General features: G+C 42.3%; 1 protein-coding gene across 1 annotated transcript in view; it reads left to right on the top strand.

The window, feature by feature from the left end:
• EPB41L4A (erythrocyte membrane protein band 4.1 like 4A) overlaps nt 1-24,370 on the top strand; it is a 246,462-nt gene that overhangs the window by 103,941 nt on the left and 118,151 nt on the right. The window contains exon 7 of the mRNA XM_018562488.1: nt 6,742-6,862. Within this exon, the coding sequence (XP_018417990.1) occupies nt 6,742-6,862 (121 nt within the window). The remainder of the gene's footprint in view (nt 1-6,741; nt 6,863-24,370) is intronic.

Raw genomic sequence — 24,370 nt, 5'->3', positions numbered from 1 at the left:
GTTGGGATTCGGCAGACCCCACCACAGATCCTGCAAAGCCCCCTGAGACCCGGCAAAGCCCCCCACAGATCCTGCAGGATCTCAGGAAGGCTCTGCAGAGTTTGTGGTGGGCTTTGTAGGCAGCGGAGCCCCCTATGGATTCTGCAAAGCCCACCACAGATCCTGCAAAGCCCCCTACAGATCCTGCAGAGCCAACCAAAAGGTATTGCACAGCACACCTGAGACTCTTTGGTGGGCTGTGCAGAATCTATGCTGGGCTCTGCCAGCACAGTCCTCTTACCTTGCACGGCCTGACCTCTGTGGAACACGGCCTCCTCGACGCCCGGCACGGCCTCCTTGTCCTCTTCGCCGCCCGACTGGAGCTCCGGCGACGCCTCCCACCTACTCCGTCGGTGTCTCTGCCATCTTCGCCCCCCGCCTCTTCCTTCTCTGGGGGCACTCGACAAATTTCTTCTCTCATGGGGTCCGCTTGCCAAATTTCATACTTTCAAATAAAATGTAACTGTATCCGTCGTAAAAAAAAAACAACCCCTGTACATATAAAATAATACCCCTCCCTCCCCCCATACACATGAGAAAATACCCCCCACACCAGGGGGTCCAGGGTCAACGCAGCCGTCTACCAGGAGATTTTGGAGCACTTCATGCTTCCTTCCACAGACGAGCTCTATGGGGATGCTGATTTCATTTTCCAGCAGGACTTGTGGGGGGGGTGGGCACTGACTGGGGTTGTAATATATATAAACAACCCCCAGTCAGTGTCGCCCCACACACATTTAACATAACTACCAGTGCCACCCCCCCTAAAATACAATCTAGATCCCTTGGCCCCTCTCTCCTGCTTATGTTGTTGAAGTGAGGAGGCTGTAAGGCGGCACGTCGGTCCCGGTGATCGGTGGTCGATTGGGAAGATCTGCTGCAGACCTTCCCAATCGATCCTGCACAATCCTTTCGGCCAGCATTCACTGAAAGAGCGCTGGCCGAAAGGATCCGAGTGTCGGCGCAGTCTCTGTCGGATGCAGACCGTGTAGCTGCTCCCGCAAGTCAGGTATGCGGTCCGTGACCGGGTACCTGACTTCTGAGCTGGCTGTGGGCCGCAACTGGTCCGCGGGCCGGTACATTGAGACCCCAGCATTTTTGCCGCTGCCTAGGAATCTGCTCCTGATTCCATCATGGTTAATTTACAATGTAGACAAGTAAAAGGAAATTTTAATGTTTAAATGCCCCAACCAATTTAAAATAAAAAAAAATATAAGAAATGGTTATACCATTCTGTTCCACGTTCATTTCCTCTGCAAATGAAAGTCTATAATATGCTGTCATATTCTTTCTTCACACAATAACAACTGCCTAGGTAGCTGAAGGGACACAAACGTGAAGAATTTCAATGAGGAAAGGCCTCTCCTGCATCAGATAACAAAAATAGACAGATTTATGTGGGCAGAAAGTAGCTGGGAAATACAATCCATCTTTGAAAGAGAATGAAGAATACAATAGGAAACAAATACAAATAAACAACTTCCATTTTATCTGGAATCATTCCCTTCAAACTATCATTGAGGTACCTTCACCCCAAAAAGAAAAGCCAGAGTGCTTTAGTGTGAAAGGAAGGCTCCTTCAGAGGAAGATTTAAAACATGGAAAGTTTTTCTTCACTCACGCTCGACAATAATACAATTCCAGCCTTAACCTTCTTCAATAGTAAAGCTTTTTCTTCAAATAAATAGAGCTTTAAAGCTGTGTTTTTATCTTCCACAAACAACCTTCCCGTGCATCTCCACCAAATAAATGCTAAAATGTCAATCCACAAGATAGCACAAATCTAGTTTAAGAAATGCTAAAAACTGCACCTGCACTTCCATCCCTTTTATATATTTTTTATTAAGGTAGGAAAGTAATGATAAGCATGGATTGTAAGCTCTAGCCTCCTAACATTTATTACGCTATTGAAGAGTGCTTACATTTATCCTTAAAAAATGCTTTTGATTTTTGAGAAGGGCGACATCCTGATTGCTTTGGCCAAAGATGACTGGCTGTTGGTTTGCCCTATATCTTCACTCTAAGGACACTTAGGGGCATATTTATAAAGCAGTGCTACATATTTATAAAGCAGTGAATGCAACATTTACCAAACCTTCACTGTAGGTGAATAAATCACTGTAATTTAAAACTCGTGCACCAGGAAGATACACATGCAGTGAATGTTTGGTGACTGCCATATTCACTGCTTTAGAAATACACCCCTTACTTTACAATATCTCGCTACACAAACAAAACAACCTGGCTAAGAAAACAAAGCACTATTCTTTGACACTATGGATTCTACAAAAGGCAAAGCGGCACAACTTTATGTACAAAATGTATACAGTAGATTTATTTGCAAATTTAAAAAGACAATGCACAGCCCTAACCCATAATAACAACTAAATATTTACTTTTCGATTTTAAGATGTATTTACTGCACTTACTGAACCTCACTTTAGAATGTCTTATTCTCTTTGGGATAGGATGTGTATGATAGTGATAATGATATATTCCAGCCACTTGAGCTACTGTTGGAGATACTTTTCATTTTTGTTGTAATATGTGGAATTTTTTATACTATTTAACCATTTGTGAGATCACGGTTCATGGTTTGGACACTAATATTACATAGTGGATGTGATTGGACCTGGATCCTTTCTAACTAGTGTTTTTCTTTAACTTCATTTGGAATGTCCATTCATAATTACTTCATAATTTACACTATGCATGCCTTAACATTTTTGCTATTTTTATTTTTGCTGAGGAAATGTCATGGTATATTGTATACTCATACATCATATTCATTAAGGGGAGCTTCCCTATGAGATTGTGGGTATTTTTATTTGTTTTTTATGGGTTAGGGCTGGGCTTTGTGTTATTATATATTGCTGCATGTCCAAATAAATGTATACATTTAGTTTAAAAAGTGGTATAGCTTTGCCTTTTGTTGAATCTATAGTATCAAAGTACTGTACAATATTTTATAAGGCTTCAATGGAATTTGTAGCCCCATTTATTTCTTCTAGCCATTTATATAGTGTTAAAAAATTAATCAACTCCTTTCAGTGATATAGAATAATATATGTATAGAATGCCCCTACTGCATTCATACAGACATACACACATATGATAGATACATATGTTGTTTGTGGAAGCTGGATAAGCTGCGGAAAGCAAACAGAAGAAACTCATCCAATATGCAGGCCTAGAATGTCGATCTGGAAGTTCTGCCATACGCTAGAAGGGTTCTGTCTGTTTGTGATCTCATTTGTTTTATTATAACTGCAGGTTCATATAGTCTAAAGCGAACTAGATGTCAGGCCAACAGTGGCACCAATATTATACATGCATATATGGTAGACCTGTCCGATAGTACTCAATCTATGGATACTCTGAACATTGGGCGCCACTATGCCTATGAAACTGAATGAAGTACTTCTCAATCTCATACCAGAAGGACCCATGAAATACCAATTCAAACTCATGAGACATGTTTTGCCATCTATAAAACAAACTATAGTGAAAGCCTGGCAGAAAAACTCCCTCTTGATGACTGAAGTTTAAACCAGACTCCATTTGTCATTCTCAAATGAAATATTGGGGTCTATTCACTAAGCTGCTGAAGGATCTAGCCGTAGTTTCGGCTGGTCCTTCGGCTAGCTTCGGCCCCAGGACCCCTTCGGTTCAATAGAACCGAAGGGCTGCTGTACGGGCTATTCACTATAGTCCGTACAGCTCCCGAAGTCGGCCGAGCGTCTCAGTCGAGCCGAACGCATATTCTTCGGCTAGACTGAGCCGAGGTGAAAGCCGAAGCTGGCCGAACAGGCGGAGCCAGCCGTCATCTCATGGCTGGCTCCGGCCACTTGCACAGACAGATCAGCGCCCCTGTTTACCAGGTAACCAGGGACACTGATCTCCAGACAGCCCGACTCTCCTGGGCGCTCCGGGAGTCCCACGCTATTAGATAGCGGCTCCCAGCCGCCCGGGAGAGAAGCACTTTCTCCCAGAAAGGTTTACTATGCTCGATCGAGCATAGTAAACCTTTCCCTTATCTGTTTTCTTTTTTTTTTCTTCTGACATCGGAGCGGCAGTCAGATTAAAAGAATTTTAAAAAAATCACCATAGGAATGCATAGCTAGATTCCTATTGGCTATTTCAATTTGCAATAGCCAATAGCAAACTAGCTATTGCACTCGCCCACTTATGCTGTCAATCAGCAGAGGGGACCTGAAGTTCTCCATCAGGTCCCCTCTAGTGATTGACATCAGCAGAGGGCGGGTGCAATAGCTATTCGTTTTGAGTTTTTTTCACTCTGTATTCAGTTGTTTTTGTAAAGATGTTATATACATACACTATATTGCCAAAAGTATTGGGACACCCCTCCAAATCATTGGATTCAGGTGCTCCAATCACCTCCATGACCACAGGTGTATAAAATCAAGCACCTAGGCATGCAGACGCTTCTACAAACATTTGTGAAAGAATGGGTTGCTCTCAGGAGCACAGTGGATTCAAGCGTGGTACCGTAATAGGTTGCCACCTGTGCAATAAGTCCATCCGTGACATTTCCTTGCTACTAAATATTCCACGGTCAACTGTTAGTGGTATTATAACAAAGTGGAAGCAACTGGGAACAACAAAAACTCAGCCACGAAGTGGTAGGCCATGTAAAATGACTGGGGAGGTCAGCACATGCTGAAGTGCACAGTGCGGGAGTCAATAGCTACAGACCTCCAAACCTCATGTGGCCTTCAGATTGGCACAACAACAGTGCGTAGAGAGCTTCATGGAATGGGTTTCCATGGCCGCGCAGCTGCATCCAAGCCTTACTTTACCAAGTGCAATGCAAAGCGTGGGATGCAGTGGTGTAAAGCACGCCGCCACTGGACTCTAGAGACGTGGAGATGTGTTCTCTGGAGTGACGAATCACGCTTCTCTGTCTGGCAATCCGATGGACATGTCTGGGCGGTTGCCAGGAAAATGGTACTTACCTGACTGCATTGTGCCAAGTGTAAAGTTTGGTGGAGGGGGAATTTTGGTGTGGGGTTGTTTTTCAGGGGTTGGGCTTGGCCCCTTAGTTCTAGTGAAGGGAACACTTAAGGCATCAGCATACCAAGACATTTTGGACAATTTCATGCTCCCAAATTTGTGGAAACAGTTTAGGGATGGCCCATTCCTGTACCAACATGACTGCAGACCAGTACACAAAGCAAGGTCCATAAAGACATGGATGAGCGAGTTTGGGGTGGAGGAACTTGACTGGCCTGCACAGAGTCCTGACCTTAACCCGATAGAATACCTTTGGCATCAATTAGAGCGGAGACTGCGAGCCAGGCCTTCTCGTCCAACATCAGTACCTGACCTCACAAATGCGCTTCTGGAAGAATGATCAAACATTCCCATAGACACACTCCTAAACCTTGTGGACGCCTTCCCAGAAAAGTTGAAGCTGTTATAGCTGCAAAGGTGGGCCAACTCAATATTGGACCCTGCGGACTAAGACTGGGATGCCATTAAAGTTCATGTGCGTGTAGAGGCAAGCGTCCCAATACTTTTAGCAATATAGTGTAGTTAATATACAGACAAAAAATATAAATGTAAAAACCTATCAAGTAAAGGCACATTCACTTTGGTGCAATGCGTTAATCACACGGAAGCAGGCCCTGAATGGGCCCTTAAAGTCAACTTAAAATAGACTCAAAACCAGCATAGTTTTTCCATGTTTTTATACTGACATGTTGGCATCTTCTGATGTATTGAATCCTTGTATGAAAATCTGGCTGCCTTTGGAACAACCTTGGCACACTTCCACCATGGCAGATGTCCATCAGGTTGCAATGTTTTTTTATTCTGTGCCTATTGTTCTCCCTATTATTGCAGTGGCATGCACAAAGCTGTGGTGGTTGCAGTGTTTCTTTACAATTGCTATTGCTTCATGTCTGACAAAAAATACTTTGATTTACTAAAGGAATGGAGGATGTGGGTAAAAAGGTGTATCTGTGTTTACTCTGAATGTTCACTCATGTATGAGGGAAATAAAAAAAAAAACAGGAATTTTGCTAAAACATTTCAATATGAAAAGTGAACAAAGGTTAACTCTTTTTTTACCTACATTCATTTTGCAAAGAGATCGTTCACTTTTCTAAGTGAGCAGCCTCTACTCCTTTAGTAAATTAATACCAATGTCTGCCGTGACTCTTTCAGACTCATGTTTAAAAACGGTGAATTAATTTTCAGTTTTAAAACTCTTACAGACAGCATTTGAAAATGCACTATTTTCATATCAAATTAGTTTTATCTTCGATTTACTATCTAGGTAATTGGTGTATCATCATGTCACTTTCTTTGGTTTTATTTGTAGCAGATGAAAATGACTTCTTTACCTTACAGACAAAATGACAGTATATGTTCATTTTCACGCACAACAGTTATTAAAGTAAACTCAATTTACCAAATGATGGTTCCGTCGCCTCTTTTGGCTTTGCTTTATAGACACTGTTCACCCGCTTGTAATGACAGCTGCATTGTTTGTACAGTTCTGTGTTCTGTTCGGAGGTGATTTTATGTGAAAAAGGGTGCTAATGGAGACATCCCAATTTCCTATTATCAGTTCTGCAACATGCTCTTTGAAGAGGCCTCCAGGCTGCGCGTGTATTTTTCTGGAAATGATAACACTGAATAATGTTCAAAACATAATTGTATCGTCTGTCTGTTCCAGCGGAAGTCGGTGACTACGATCCATTTAAGAACACTGCGGGATATGTGTCAGAATACCGCTTTGTACCTGACCAGAAAGAAGACCTGGAAGATGCCATTGAACGAATACATAAAACATTAATGTAAGAGCTTTAACATTTTTTAACAATTTATTGTCTATTATGTTTGGGCTTTGGTGTAAAAGACAAAATGGCCTTCAGTAAATGTGGTAACATCAATATGCTATATATGTCAGTGGCATCAACATGCAACCACAAAGCAGATTTACAACGAGATTCTGTCATTTTAATATTAAAAGGGTAACTCCAGACTTTTTGTAAGTTATAGATAGTGTGGAGAAAGTTAGAACTTGCTGGGGGATTTCTTCTCACAGGGGTTCTAACCTTTGCCTACTATACTAAAAAAACTTTGTATTGCTTTCTTTTTTCTTTTGGCGCTTTCCCCTCATTTGTCCTGGTTGCAATGGTGTCAGGGGAGCCTTGCCAATAGAAGGTTGGATAACAGTAAAAATGTGTAAGAGGTGCTTCCCCTTCTACACTGTATCAAAAACTAAACAAAGACAATTTGACACACTGGTTGAGAAAGGATGGTTTGCACAATTTAGATAAGGTTGTGCTTTATTTTTTTATTTTTTTTGTATAAAGTGACAAGGACATTGCCTTTCTGGCAAATTCAACATGTATTTTCTGTACTTAGTCTGAGAAATGAAAACAAATGCAGCCACCACATCTAGGAACTGGCAGGCTGTAGTAAATAAAATGTTTGCTTTTGGGTTTAGATATGCTTTACAAATACCATGTACCATTAAATGATTTTCTGTTCACTTGCAATATGCCTTTGAACTTGCAAAAACATTGGAAAACATGTTAGGAAATTGGAGTACTCCAGGAGAGTCATTTCCCTAGCACAGCCCCCTCCTTCTGTGCACGTCATAACCTTCTACTCATCTGGGAGGGTCTAATTACTGCCTGTGTTGGCCAAGCTCCTCTCACCTCCCTACATAACCTTATATGTAGCTGTCAGGGAAGGAGCAAAGGGGAACCCTATAGAGCAGCGGTGGCGAACCTATGGCCACTTTATATGCCAACAGGATTTGCGCAAATGTTTATCAAACCAGTATTTTTAGGATAAGATACAGATAAGATGACTGACAGCCATATTCTGCTGTGCATTGTAGACATGTACTGACTGCTGCATAACCTTGGCATGCTGGATTTAATTTGGCCATTTTATGACTCCCACAGAATGACTTGGTGTTTCAGATTGTTTAGAGTTTAACAAGCATGCATAGAAAGTAAGCTAATGTGTTGACACGAGTTTATGAGGAGTTGAGGTCATTGTCCCTAAACCTATAAAAGAATACAAAGAGTTAAACTCCATTTGTTTTAGGTTGGAATTTTCAACCATTTATTGTTAGGTGTTCCAGTTAGCCATCTTCTACAGGGATCTGACTTTGTTTTGTTGATTATATCATGTTTGTTTCCACAATATATGAGCAGTGATTTTACATTTGTTATACAGATATTGAAGGGAAATTATCAAAACTGGAGTAGACAAAATCTGGAGTAGCTGTGCATGGCAACCAATCAGCTTCTCTTTTTCAATTTCAAATGCTAACTGAACAGACTGAAGAGAGAAACTCTTTGGTTGCCATTTACAGCTGCTCCAGATTTTGTCTGCTCCAGTTCTTATAAATTCCCCCCATTGTAATTAGAAGTGAGAGCCCTTCCACTGGTTTGACTGTCTAGAGGTGGGTTTGACACACTATAAGCCCTGCCAGTTGTCTGTTTCATTACTAGCTCAAAGTTGATCAGATACTTATGAAGCTAATACACCTGTACAAATGTTTAGTAATGGCAATACATACAAGTAATGGCAAGATAAAACAAATACTTCTAGATAATTGCCGGCTTTTTAATCTTTCCATACCTAATTTTACTTTTCTTCCCCAGTCGTCTCATAGTGGCCATTTTTACTAAGGGCAGTTTAATATATATCCCTTTACTTCCTGGGACTCTGGCACATGTTACTATGACATGTGACCACATGTGAACATCCTCTCAGGGGAGGAAAATGCCTTTCCATGAGATCTCCTAAGATTACAGATGAGATTTCTCAGCATTGCTCTGCTGATGTAACCTTCCCAGGATGCAACGCTTGGGCACATTACATTATTTGTACCAAAGTGGACCAGGAAGTGAAAAAACAATAATTGTAAGTAAAAAAAATATATGTTTGTTTAACTAATGAATGTAAGATGATTTCATATCAGCATGCAGAGCTGCATGCTTATGTGATTTTTAGACAAAGGGGGTAAAGGTCCACTTTAAGTCTGACATCTGTTGATATCAACCTGATGCACATAAAGCAGGCTACTCCTGAGTGAGGCATCACTCAATATTTACCATAACCGCTCTGATGGAGGGGAATCCATTTAGATGACAGCATGACAGATTAAAAAAGCGTTCATGTAGTATCAGATCTAATTTTGAACAAGGATACCAAGTAGCACTGGAAGCGTAACCTAAATATCTGAATGTTAGTCCTGGTGGAATGGGGTGAAAGAACAGACAGACTGCCCAGAATAAGAAGTTAAAACTAGGGATGTCCCGATACAGGGCATTTTGACAAGTACTTGTACTCGTCAAAATGATCCGATGCATAGCGCCGAAGCTTGCTCTATGGTTTTTTTTTTCCTTACCTCGCCGAGCGTCGCGTCACTGCTGCTCTGGTGGGTGGCGCTCCAGGTGGGGTCCTAATTTATGTGGCTGGCAATTGCCCAGAGGACCCCACTCGGGGCAGCAGTGACGTGACGCTCCTCTTCAGCTCAGTGCCGTCCTTCAGTGCCGGAGAGCAGCGGCGAGTCATCACTGGTCCGGTGGGAGGAGCTACAGGTGAGATCTTAATTTAGCTGGCCGGCACCTCTGGGCCAGCTAAGTTAGGACCCCACCTGGAGCTCCTCCCATCGGACCAGCGCTGACTCGTCGCTGCTCTCCCGCACAGTGAGTGAGTGCAAGGGGGGGCACTATTAAGCAGGGGATAAATGTAAATCTTTGGTCTCCAGTGTATTAGCAGTGTGTACTCTATATGTAGCACATATAGAGTACACACTGCTAATACACTGGAGACCATAGATTTACAATTCTCCTCTGCTAACATGAATGGATTAAATGATCCATATGTAGCCCTGTACTATGGGTCATTTAACCCATTCATGTTAGCAGAGGATAATTGTAAATCTATTGTTGCAGTGCACTCTATATGTACATGTACTATGTACTACATATAGAATGCACTGCAACAATAGATTTACAATTATCCAATGCTATCATGAATAGGTTAAATGATCCATAGTACAACTACATGTTATGTACATATTATGTACATATTATGTACTATGGATCATGATTTAACCTATTCATGTTAGCAGGGGATAATTGTAACTCTATTACTGCAGTGTACAGGACATGTGTGCTGTGTATGTACTATGGATTATGATTTAACCTATTCATGTTAGCAGGGCATAATTGCGAGCGCCTCCCACAAGCTGAGCACCGAGACGCGATGCAGCGTTCCAGCCCAGCGCCAACTACAAGAGGCACCTCGTGAGGCAACAGGGATCGGAGTGAAACTGTGAGTGAAGGAAGCTGGGACAGAGCTGGCTGTAAATCTATTGCTATAGTGTACTGGACGTGTGTAATGTATATGTAGTACATATATACAGCACACACCTCCACTACACTCCAACAATAAATTTACAATTCCCCCCTGCTAACATGAATAGGTTAAATCATGATCCATAGTACATAACATGTAGTTGTACTATGGATCATTTAAAGTCACCTGTCCCTTTAAGAAAAAGTATCGGTAATTGGTATCGGCAAGTATATGAGGGGAAGTACTTGTACTTGGTCTTGAAAAAGTGGTATCGGGACATCCCCAGTTAAAACATAAATTCATTTTTAAAATTCTTTCAGATAAGCTGAAAAGATGCTGCAGGATTATATGTAAAACAATAAACTCACAGTGTAAGTACTGTGATTTGTAACAGAACCCTAGAGAGGACTGCGGTGGGTTCTAGGGTTTCCATCTCTGAATTGTTGTTACTGTACCCCTTGCCAACTTAATTTGAGGAATTCAGTGATGTTTGCCTGCAGAACGCTCACTGAACTTGGATATAAGCTGGTTATACATTCTTATTGGGTCCCAAGCCTTTCTAGTCTTGTATAGAATCTATGATTTCCAAACACAGACGATGGGCAACATGCTTAAAACAGCTATATGCCTTTTAGAACACATGGCTATATAATACTAGTCTGTACGTGTACTGTAAACCTTTGGCTCTGGGTGCGCAGGAGACCTAGAGTCAAAAAGGAATCATTTGGATTGCCTACTATTCTAAAATGATAAATAAACCTTTTAGATTTTGGATTTGTGTTAGAAATGAGAAAGAGAAAACAAGAGCACAGAAGCGCACTGATATAGTGTAGTCGTTGAAAAGTACTTTTACTAAAAGTATTTTGCTCTCTGGACACAGCGCTCTCAGCTTCTGATACAACATCTCCGTCCTGAGGATACCTAAGCATTTCCCCCACTACCTTTCCTTTATTTGCATTTTGGCTTCTACTCACAAATACTTTTGTGAGTGCATTAATTTTATTCACAATTTCACATGAAACCTTTTTTTAACTTCTGCACTATGCCAGTGAGCTTTTGTGCTCTTGTTTTCTAGTTCTTACAAATGCTTTCCCCTGTGCTTCTACAGAGCTTCAATGCTGGGCTGTTTTTGTTACATTATTTCTAATGTTCTTTATTGTTATTTTATTTGATGTTAGTTTATCTTAGCTTGGTTATGTTGCTTGGAATGGTCAATTATTTGATGATTATACAGTAAGGCCTGTTCACACCTAGGTGGCAGCGTTTTCGCGTGTAGCTATGCGCGTTTTGACTTCTCGGTTTTGCTTATTTTTGTGCATGCTTTTGCTCGTGTTTACGCACGTACATTTAATTGCATGTTTTCGTGAGCAGATAATGACACTTTGGTGTAAATGGGCAAATGCACGTAAATAATTGTTTCCAAGTGTTTCCTATTGGGTCTATTAGGACAAAGCGCACTGTAATCTGCTAGAAAGAAGCTCATGTACTTTTTCTGGCGGCAGGTGTTTTTCTACACACAACGCTATGCCCAGGTGTGTACAGGGGCTATAGAAAAATTTGATTTTCTTGTTTTGAGCGTTTCAGTGCGGACAAATACGCGCAACAAAATGCTTAGGTGTGAACGGGGCCTTAGTGTTACAACCACACCTGTGCGCTACATCCCAGATAGCAAGGATAACTTGCCACAAACTTGTGGCAGGGTTAAATTGTAATTCTTGTTAACTTGCTGCACACATTCCTGGCAAGTTGTAGACTTGCAGAACACTTGCAAGTTCTAGTTGACACTTTTTGTATTTGTAGCAAATTTGCTTGGCAAGTCTACAGTAAGAGTCCTGCAGGTCCTAGCAAGAGCTCTGCAAGTGTACAGCACTTTTGCAAAGCACGTTGGTCTAGAGACTTGCAATCAGTGGTGGTGCGTAAGGGCCCCTGAGGGCCCCCCAGGCTGGGCCCTCAGCCTGGGGGGGGCCCAGCACAGTTGCCGGCCGCCGGATAGCACCGTATCCATATCCAGTGGCCGGCGGGCCCCCAGTCTCTGCTCTGGGAGTGTCGGTTCATCCGACACTTCTCAGGTGTTGCATCACATAGCATTTGCATATTAAATGCAATTAAGAAGAAATACCCCAGAGCACTGCAGTGCAATATCACAACTCATCGCAACTAAACCACGTGTTATATGCCATATGTTGCCATGAAGGGCTGTGACCTAGAGTCTTCACCATCTTACATTGCTAACATAATTTTGTCCTTAAAATACAATTTATCAGTACCTTACACTGCAAATATAATGCTTCCAGGCTGCCAGTTTCATCTGTGTAAATGATCTGCATTACATTGGAATTTCCAAAACTCTTTTCTTCTACTTTTTCCAAGGCTCGGATTCTTGATAGAGGTATAAATGAACTTGTCTGTCAAAAAAGGTCACTTTTAACTCTGAAGACTGTCTGAATTAAAATGATTGTATTACAACTATTACAGTTACTATCACATACAATTATTGTATGACAACTGTCAACAAGGTGTTAAATCGGCTCCCAAGAAATGTACATTTTCCTCAAAGCAGTTGGGTACAGTTGTGTACAGTTGGGTTCATTACAATATGAATGAATGAGCCTTTTCAGATTTACCAGCAAATACATCATTCCGGCCTAAACAATCTATTCAGTTAATATCTGGTCAGGTGGGTCCTCACACTTCTCAGTTGTTGGTTAATCTAAAGGGGGTTGAACAATCAGATTTTCATGTGGGTAGCCATCTTAAAAGTAAAAGGCAACTTTCTTCACAGGTTCCACATCAGAGTGAATTTCTTGTTTTGGAAATGCTGCTTTAGCCAGAAATGTACACTGGGAAATGATGGCAGTTGACTTTTTACTAATAATATAGATTACATGCACCAGTGTTTCTCATGCTATGACTGAAGGTTACAGCTGCCAGACTACATTGTATCTCTTGGTAGACTGAAAGGTAATATACAGTTTTTTTTGTATATATTATCCTTTTTGATGAAGGAACTATGGCTTGCCAGTTCTAGATATCTAATAAAAGTATGTTTTTCTTTTTTGGGAGTTTGACTTTCTAAACCTTTTTGCTTTTATTCCTTTTCAGTTTCTAATTTTGAAGTTGAAAGCCACAACTGAAAGCATGTTGATTTTGAAGTGCTGTTAGTGGTTCAGGTGTAACTCTTTATCTTTGATCACTGCGTTCCTTCATCAAGTCTCAGTTTCTCATCTTTGCGATGCGGGAGCACATGCAATGCCAAGCATTGCACCCCATGTTGCAATGTTAGGTGTGCTATTAACTTTAATGGCACCTCAATGCAGCAAGCCATTACTATATGGTGCAATGCGATTTAAAAAAAGATGCATGCACTTCTTTAACTGAGATTTAGCTATGGTAGGCAGCCAATTCAAATGTCACAGAGGTGTGAATGGGGGGCTAAGTGAAAACTGGTGCAGTGTGTAGAAAGTTCCAGGGCCGCCTTTAATACTGATTGGACCCTGGGCAAACAATTTCTTAGCCAGGAGAGAGAGCGAGAAGAGACAGCCAGGAGAAAGATTGAGGAAAGACAGCCAGGAGAGAGAGAGCGAGAAGAGACAAACGGGAGAGAGAGAAGAGGAGAGGCAGCCAGGAGAGAGAGCTAGGGGAGACAGTTAGGAAAGAGAGCGGGGAGAGACAGACAGGAGAGAAAGAGGAGAGACCGAGAGGAGAGAGAGGCAGGAGCGACAGCCAGGGGATAGAGTGTGAGACAGCCAGGAGAAAGAGCAATGAGAGACAGCCAGGAGAGAGAGCCAGGAGAGAGACAGGATATTCAATATCCTGGTGGGAAGCTGTGCGGAGTCTCAGGAGGACTATACGGGGTCTCAGACGGGCTGTGCAGGTATCGGTGCAGTAGCATCCCTAGTGAATTATAAAAGTGCACTGCATTTTATAGACCAACTACATATGCAATCTAATAATAATCTACATGTGAAATAAATATATAAGTATGCAGAATCACCCTATGGTGAAAAAATACATTATATAGTGATAAAATACCTAATATGTATTTATTCAGCATAGGGTGATTCTGCGTATTTACATATTTCTGTATTTACTTCACATGTAGATTATCATTAGATTGCACATGTAGCTGGTCTCTATTGCGCAGGGCATGTTTATAATTCACGTTTTTTTAGGTGTCATATACAGTTTTGTAGCATGGCAGCTTAGGGGTTTGTTGTTCCATAGCACAGATCCTGTTTGTAATATTATCTATAGGTGCATCCCTAGTATTGAGAGCACAGGAAGCTTTGCTGCAGCCAAACATAGAACTTGATAATGACATTGTCTTTAAAAACTCTAAATCCTGCTTCAGCAGCATAGATTGAACTAGAGAAGCAATGTCAGGAACCTGCTCTGTATATGTATGTGTTGCACACAGTATATGTATCTGTTGCATACATAAACTGTGGCATATTTGGGCACTTACTTGGTGTCAAGGTCCAGAGAGGGAGACAGGAGGGGACACAGTGGGGATGACATCTCATGGCATGGTGTGGGCTCCCAGCAGGGCCCCAGACAACACAGGAGAGCAGAGTACGGAGAGCGGGAGGCGGGGCCCAGAGCCACGTCTATTCTGCTGTATGTAGCCTCCTGTCTGTAGAGCATCGATGCTGTGTACACAGATAGGGGGCAGGGCTGGTGCAAGCCCCATTGCCTACACAGGTGAGGCTGCCAGCCCTGCATGTGTTTATCTTATGTGGGCTGAAGGGGCAGCTGCTTTGGGCCCCACAACAATGATTGGGCCCTGGGTGACTGCCCCTTTTGCCCTGCGTTAAAGACGGCCCTGGAAAGTTCATTAGCAGAGACTGTTGTACTAAGTGAAGTAGAGATGTTGGAAGGAACAGTTTAACTGGACCATGCTTTTCCAAAGAAAAAACACACTATCAGGTTTCTTTATAAATATACCAACGTATAGCTCAGCAGATGCCGTTTGCACTAGCACCCCTAGATTGCGGTGAAGAGTGTATACTCCTCAGCACCATCTAAGGGCACTAGTGCCATGCAAACGGAATCTGCCCAGCTATATGCTGGGTGGAAGTTTTATAAAATAAAAACCTGAATGTCAGGAAAATACAGCTCGCACACATACTGCACGGATGGGTGCTACAGTGCCAGTATCGCGTAATGTGCCTGTGCAGGTACCTCCTGGTGAACCTGCATCTAATTCATCCTTTGCTATAAATATGCTCCAAGATGAAGGCTCTCATAAATTAGGGTTAGGTCCACACTATACAGAGGGGCCTTGATGAGGCGGTGCGGCTTCCACATGTTTTGCAAAAGTTATGCAACTAAAACCTCTGGTTTTAACCTTAGTAGTTAGACAGGGTATTTTTTGCAGTCTGGCTGGTGAGTGTGCTAGGAAATGTCCGTTTTTATACTGTGTAAAGCCCTTCCATATGCACTTTGCTTTAAAGCTAGTTATGAATTGATGAGTGTTTGCCATTTGTTTCGCTTGTTGGATTTGGTGTGGGGACACACTGTAAGCTTCAGTTGCCATTGTAATGTGTGGGGTACCAATACACTCCCGGCCAGTGGCGTAGCAAGGGGGGTGGGGGGGCCGTCACCGCAGTTCCCGGTCAGCCTGCCCGCATCAGCCCCGGGACTGCAGCGGCCACTGGGTTGGTGGGTCTCCCCGCAATGATCAGAGAGAGATTCAGCAGCTTTCAGCCGCTGATCTCTCCTCTGATCACTGGACCTGGAAGTGCTGTGTATTACATCACTTCCGGTGTCACTGTACACAGTCTCCGTCTCTTAGAGCCAGGACAAGAAGCTGGGAAAGCAGATCTCGGCTTCCTCAGCTTGCTGGAGTCTCTAGGTGACATTAGGGGTCTAAAAGACCCCTGATGCCTCCATAAAGAGGACCTGTCACACCCTATCTGCTATTACACAGGGTGCTTGTTAGCGCTCTACGTAATACCAATAGGGTTAGTGTACAAAAAAAAGTGTTTCAAAATGAAAGTAACATAAAAAAAAGGGAAAAATGGGGAAAAAAATGTTTAAGTCCCCCGCCCCCCAGATACACACGTGTTGGAGCGCCTACGTGCGGAAAACGGCAATTGTGCTGCACATGTTACATATCGCCTCGAACGTTGCAGTGAGAGCAATAATGCAATTTTTCTGCCGATACAGCAACGCATCCCTGCTTTCTTTCCTCCCAGCTGGGCGCTGCTCTGTGTCCCAGCAGGGAGGATAGAAAGTGAAAACCGGCAGAGCGCTGTGTATGGAGAGCGCTGTGTTTGTGGGCAAAAAAAAAATCTTGCACCAAGGCACTTTGTTCCTTAGGTCCGCCACTGCTTGCAATACAGACTTGCATTAATGGTGCAGCAAAATTGTGAAGCTTGGCAAGTCTGCAATAGTTTAGCAAGTCATTTTCAAACTTGCAGCTCATCTGCTTTCTATCTGGGATAGTGTCAGTATTTGTGGTAGGTGATAGAAATGAGACATGCAGTCACCTTCTGTTTTAAGTTCTTCTCTTTCACACTGGTTATTCTGTCTCAAAATGAAAACTGTAATACTTAGAAGAGGAAAGGCAGGAGCACATTCCTAAAGTTGATTAAGGCTAAATAGAGTAAAAAATAGTTATAGTCCAGGACCTGGCTGGATTGTTTCCCCAAAAAAAGTCAGCCAGGAGATGTCAAGAGAAGTTTCAGGACACCCACAGACATGTGAACTGACAATTTGACAACCACTATAGCGGTACAGTCATCTTATGGTTTAGCTTAAAATTGGTATCGGCAATTTAATACCAAATTTACATTCGGGCGGGAGTGTATTAAATCCTTCTGTAAGTGTTCCTAAAGTAGGTCCTCTTCTGTGAACTTGCACCTCTTGAGAACCATGCAGCGAACACCAGTGCATAGGTGATGTGTTTAGACTGGTCAAAAGTTGAAATCACCAGACCCTAGTTACAGTATGTCACATTTTGGATCCCCGTTGCTTTGAACGTACCCTTGCCAAATCTGAGATTCTAGTTTTCAGTGGAGTAGTTCTTTAAATGATTAGACTTGTAATGTGCTTGTTTTCATATTATGGCCCTGTTACTGTGGGAGCTTCTTTCCGCTGTATGATTGATCTTTTTTATCTTGCCTTTTTGAAGATCCACGCTGAGTTTTTCTTTTGTATACAGTGCTTTGGGTCTCTGATATGCTTCACTTACGTCCACTACTCTTCATTTAAATTAGCTGTGTGAGCTTGTGCCATTCAGGCTGGCTGAACGCTGGTGTGATGCTGACTAATCACAGCCATTGTCAGAAGTTTAAACAAGCAGAATTGGGAGGCTGACACAATATCCATTACTGCCTGTAGCTATGTGCTCACCTCAGATTCACCTCTCCTTTTGATGTGCAGTCACCTTGGGTTAGAGCATATCACTGTTTTGTGCCCTAGACATTTCAACTCTCGTTGCTTTTATTATGTAGTTAGTTAACAGTCTGGGCTTCGGCTTACCATCTAAAAAAAAGTCTGTCAATCAGCTGAAATGCCTCAGGGCTAGTAAAATGTATTGTTCATTGAATAAATGTTGAGAACTATGTTGGATCTGGGCCTGATTGGCAAGTTCGTTTACAACATTTAGATGTAGAATGGCAATAATGTATGTTGCAAAACGACTATACACTGATCAGCCATAACATTATGACCACCTGCCTAATATTGAGTAGGTCCCCCTTTTGCAACCAAAACAGCCCTGACCCATCGAGGCATGGACTCCACTAGATCTCTGAAGGCATGCTGTGGTATCTGACAGCAAGGCATAAGTAGTAGATCTTTTAAGTCCTGTAAGTTGCGAGGTGGTGCCTCCATGAATTGAACTTGCTTTTTTTTTAGCACATCCCACAGATGCTTGATTGGATTGAGATCTGGAGAATTTAGAGGCCAAGTCAACACCTCAAACTTGTTAATGTGTTCCTCAAAGCATTCTTGAACCATTTTTGCAGTGTGGCAGGGCAGATTATCCCGCTGAAAGAAGCCACTGACATCATGGAATACCGTTTCCATGAAGGGGTTTACTTGGTCAGCAACAATAGTAAATTACAGGATAATTATCACACAAATGCAGGAACCACCGTTTGGTGTCTTTATTGATAGATCTTCATTCCAATAATACAGATGAGCCCTGCCCTACTTCGTGCAGCTGTATGAATTCATCTGTGTTATTAGAATGAAGATCTATCAATAAAGATGCCAAATAGTGGTACCTGCGTTTGTGCAGTAATTTTCCTGTTATTTACTGAGTTGGGGCATGAGCAAGCTCTTTTACCTGCACCCAGGTGGCTTTCATGTAGCTGGAACTCTGAATCGGAATTGGAGCAGTGATATTTTTCTTTTAAACTGTGTAATGGTCAGCAACAATGTTTAGGTAGATAGTACACGTTAAAGTAACATCCACATGAATGGCAGAACCCAAGGTTTCCCATCAGAACATTGCCCAAAGCAGCACACTGCCTCTGACAGCTTGCCTTCTTCCCATAGTGCATCCTGGTGCCATAGCTTCCCCAGGCAATTGACGCACACGCACCCAGCCATCCACACAATGTAAAAGAAAACGTGATTGATCAGACCAGGCCAACTTGTTCCATTGCCCTGTAGTCCAGTTCTAATGCTTACGTGCCAATTGTAGGCCCTTTTGGCAGTGGACACAGGTCAGCATGGGCACCCTGAGGGGTCTGCGGCTATGCCGCCCCATACGCAACGAACTGCGATGCACTGTGTGTTCAGACAACTATCGGAACCGTCATGAACTTTTTCAGCAATTTGAGCTACAGTAGCTGTTCTATTGGATCGTACTACACGGGCCAGCCTTCACTCCCCACATGGATACCCATGACCTGGTTGCCAGTTTACCAATTTTCCTTCCTTGGAGCACTTTTGGTAGGTTTTAACCACTGCAGACTGAGAACATCCTACAAGAGCTGCAATTTTTGAATTGCCCTGGCCCAGCCATCTAGCCATCACAATTTGGCCCCTTTTAAAATTGCCTAAATCCTTACTCTTGCCCATTTGTTCTGCTTCCAACACATCTACTGATTGGTGTATGTAAAAGCTGTAACAGAAGTTGGAAGTATTATTGATTATTGCTCATTGTTGAAAACTGATTTGGTTATTTTCCGATGTATAGCACCATTGTAAGAACTGTAGCTATTTGAAATCTTGTATTTCTCTGAAAAAAATCCCTATTTGATTGTGTCCACATTAGTAACACATCTAAACAATAGCAGAATCCCTGTGCCATAAGAATATGGAATATAATAATTAATACCTTAGACATGTTTCTTTATGGTTGTGGCAGTTTTCTGGATTTCAGCAGCAGGTAGTGCTGTTATGGGGTCTCTTTAAGAGGTTTATTACCTTGTCACCTGAGACTAGCTGCTGCTAAGGACTCATAACAACAGAATAAATTGTAACCCTTAAACTTACCTCTAACTTATTAAGTGTGAAAAACACCAGTCTGAGTTCAGGTGAAATCCTAGATTTATATAAGTTACCCTAAAGACGGAATCTATAGTTTCCCTGAAAATAATGGGTATTTCACATGCTCAGTTACTTTCACTTTATTTTTTTTTAAACAGAAAAAGTTTGCCCCTAGTTTGTATTATAAACAATCAAAATAGTTGATATAATCGTACAAGCTTTAAAAATAATGGACATCTGCAGCTCTATCCTAATAAGGCACAGAGCAGATGATAATTAAATGATAAAAAAATAGAATAAATAACATCATCTGTGTGACAATGACTGCTATCCATGTGATGGGAAGTGAGGTTGGCCCAGAAAAGATGCATGTAAGCTGGTGAGAATCGAAGCTATTATTAAAATGAATAATAGGCTTTCAGTGAAGACTGGTAAATCAAATGCATATAATGGTGTAATTGTTCCTTACTGTACTTAAGGGGGCTTTCTATTCTTATTTAAAAATGAAATCCCTACAGCTCCGCAGGGATAACTCTTTATGGTTCCCTCCTTTCTGTATATGAAAAGTTGCTACAGAGTTGGTGAGATGGTAGTGCTGGTCCCCTTTCCTTGAGTGAAGTTCAGTCCAACACTAAGGGGTCTATTCACAAAACTGCCGTAGGCAGGCGAGTGAATAACCGACCCGAAGTGAAGTGAGCCGAACGCTGTTCGGTTTTTCACTTCAGGCTTGTACGGCTGAAATCAGCCGTATATCGGGTGGCTTCGGCTGGCTCAGCATGTTCGGCCGACCCGAAGTGCAGAAGGCAGGCTACTCGCTGCTGTTCGGCCTATTCTTCCCCAGGACGAGCTGTGTCGGCCGCACGGCGCCCTTGTTGCCATGGCGCCCTGTGCGGCCGCACTGCTCGCACACCCCTAAGGCCGGCCCTGCTCATAGATGCCGAACAGCAGTGAGTGAATAGCTGAATGCCGCTGAGCCGCATTCGGCTTGGCTATTCTGCTCGGTACCTGTGTGGCCCCGAGCAGAATAGAAAAACAGTTAAAAAAAGTAGAAAAAAAAGGAAAACAATTGAAATGATGGCAGATAGCAGAGGAAGCAATAGCTTATTTGCTATCTGCAAGTTTTTTTAGTATTCTGACAGCTGCTGCCGTCAGAATAAAAGAAAAAAAAAAGTCAGCATAGAAATGCATAGCTAGATTCCTATTGGCTATTTCAATTTGCAATATTCAATAGCAAGTTGGCTATTGCACCCGCCCTCTGCTGCTGTCAATCACTAGAAGGGGACCTGATGAAGAACTTCAAGTCCCCTATGCTGATTGACAGCAGCAGTGGATGGGTGCAATAGCTACTTTGCTATTGGCTATTGCAAAGTGAAATAGCCAATAGGAATGTCGCTATGCATTCCTATGCTGTTGTTTTGTTTTTTCTGACTGACGGCGCCGGCGGCTCCGATGGCAGAAGAAAAACAAACAAACAACAGAGCAGGGAAAGTTTTACGCTGCTCGATCGAACAGAGTAAACCTTTCTGGGAGAAAGTGTTTCTCTCCCGGGTGGCCGGGAGCCACTATCTAATAGCGGGAGACTCCCAGAGCGTCCAGGAGAGTAATGATACAACAGCGTCCCTGGTTATCAGGTAACCAGGGACGCTAATCTGTCTCTGCAAGTGGCAGAGCCCGCCGTGAGAGCACGGCTTGCTCCGCCCAGCTGTCAGTAGCAGGCTGTGGGCCGGCCGTTCGTTTAGCTTCGGCTTTCATCTCGGCTCAGCTCGGCCAACTTCGGCAACTGTACGGGCTATAGTGAATAGCCCGTACAGCAGCCCTTCGGTTCTACTGAACCGAAATGGTCCTCCGGCCGAAGCTAGCCGAAGGATCAGCCGAAGCTACGACTAGATCCTTCGGCAGCTTTGTGAATAGACCCCATAGATGTTCTTCAGAAATTGGTTGTCCATTTCTGAAGTGTTTTCCAGCCACAAAAAAAGCTGTTCAATGTAGAGGTTATGAAATAACCAACATATGTTGTAAGGGTGGTACTGATGGAGGAATCCTCAATTGTCTGTTTGACTGCCAGCCTGCAGCAGTTCAATAGAAATGGAGAGCTGTTTTTAACAATGCCTTAGTTAATCTTAGTTGGTACCAGTTTTACAGGATTTGGTATAGAGATATATGATAAATAGCACCTCGCGCCAATTCCTGTGCAGCTGCAAGGACTATAAGAGGTGCCCTCTTGAATGTACAAAAATGATAATAAATGTGCTGCGCTTAAAATACATTTGTATATAAATAGTTACATAGTTACATAGTTAGTCAAGTTTAAAAAAGACACAAGTCCATAAAAAAAGTCCATAAATAAGCAAGTATATAAGTATTAAGTATATAAATGCACTTTAAATTTGTAATTTTACACTTGTGTACATCTGAACATGGAATATACAATTGGACTTTCCATATAGATATCCACTATTAAGGATTGACACTTACAAGAAATTTAAAGTGTGACTATATTGATTGCACATATATTGTTTTAGCACATATTTTTTTTATAGATGTTTGTCACGTTTTCATTTATATACTTTGATTTATTTGAAGTGCAGTACATTTATTATTTTAATATATATATTATATTGCCAAAAGTATTGGGACACCACTCTAAATCATTGGATTCAGGTGTTGCAATCCCCTCCATGGCCACAGGTGTATAAAATCAAGCACCTAGGCATGCAGACTGCTTCTACAAATATTTGTGAAAGAATGGGTCCCACACAGGTGGACTTATTCCACCTGTGCAATAAGTCCATCCGTGAAATCTCCTTGCTATAAATATTCCACGGTCAACTGTTAGTGGTATTATAACAAAGTGGAAGCAACTGGGAACAACAGCACATGCTGAAGCGCACAGTGCATAGAACTCGCCTACAGTCTGCGAAGTCAATAGCTACAGACCTCCAAACTTCGTGTGGCCTTCAGATTGGCACAACAACAGTGCATAGAGAGCTTCATTAAATGGGTTTCCGTGGCCGAGCAGCTGCATCCAAGCCTTACATCACCAAGTGCAATGCAAAGAGTCAGATGCAGTGGTGTAAAGCACGCTGTCACTGGTCTCTAGAGAAGTGGAGACGTGTTGTCTGGAGTGACGACTCATGCTTCTCTGCCTGGCAATCCGATGGGTGTGTCTAGGTTTGGCAGTTGCCAGGAGAACGGTACATGCCTGACTGCATTGTGCCAAGTGTAAAGTTTGGTGGAGGGGAGATTATGGTGTGGAGTTGCTTTCCAGGGGTTGGGCTTGGCCCCTTAGTTCCCAGTGAATGGAAGAATGGTCAAACATTCCGATAGACACACTCCTAAACTTTGTGGACAGCATTCCTAGAAGAGTTGAAGCTGTTATAGCGGCAAAGAGTGGGCCAACTCAATATTGAACCCTACGGACTAAGACTGGGATGCCGTTAAAGTTCATGTGCATGTAAAGGCAGGCGTCCCAATCATTTTGGCAATATAGTGTGTATATATATATTATTTGTGACTTGGTTTACACTATTTATGTTGATTAATGTCTCTATCTAGGATGTTATGTTAAATTAGTGCAGTGCAGATTTATTTATATATAGTTTAGTGAATACACTCATAGCACAGCAGCTGTTTAGATTTGGAGTTCATTGGTTTTCCATAGCATGGATTTATTTTTGATTGAGTGTGTATTGTTAGTGTTTTCTATGGTGATAAAAGAGACATATGTAAAAAGAGATGTGAAATTTGTTGTACAGGGAAATGGGATTTTACTTAAAGTGGAAGTAAATTGGTTATAAAAAAAAAAAGTGCTCTGGAGGTGTTTGCAAAAATATTCTAGTATGCACAACATATTGCTGCGGTATCTGCTCTCCCTTCAGTTGCTGGTGCGTCCATATTCTCCAGGTCTTCTTCCGGGTTTGGTGGCACCTTCAAACCCTTGATTGGCTGAGCTGGAATGATGTAACTCCGGCGCATAGGCACAGGAGTTGCCAGGTCTGTACACTGAGCTGCACATGTGAGGCTCAGTGCACAGGAACAACTATTGCCGGCAATTTTTTAAAAGACATTTTACTTCCATTTTAAAGCTTGCCATACACTGATAGATTTTCTTACGGACATTTTTACTAGTGTTTTGGACCTGCTCACAAATTTAGATCGGATCAAAAGGTTCCGTACTTATATCTGCCGCCTGGCCTGATTATATATAGAGTGTACACTCTGAGAGAAAATACCACGCTGAGACCAGTTGTTCAGTGTATCAGATACTTCTGCTTTAATGTTCTCCTTTTCAGGGTTTTTATTTAACAGGTGAACGTGTATATTTGAGCGTAGCATTGCAGAAAAGTATTTTAGTTTATATATTCTAGCTTATCATTGGTTAGATCCATTTATGCATAACTTCCTGCCAAGATGTTTATAGATGTTTATATCTTTCGTCTTGGGTGTGTTGTCTGAAGAGGAGGCGCCAACTTGGTTCCTATTTCTACTGCGTACTTCGGATCTGGGGGGGGGGGGGGGGGGGTGCG

This window comes from Nanorana parkeri, unplaced genomic scaffold (genome assembly GCF_000935625.1).
Source record: "Nanorana parkeri isolate BGI_ZX_2015 unplaced genomic scaffold, ASM93562v1 scaffold580, whole genome shotgun sequence".
Taxonomy (NCBI): domain Eukaryota; kingdom Metazoa; phylum Chordata; class Amphibia; order Anura; family Dicroglossidae; genus Nanorana; species Nanorana parkeri.
The sequence above is the reverse complement of the archived record's forward strand: the minus strand, read 5'-3'. Positions and strand labels throughout refer to the sequence as shown.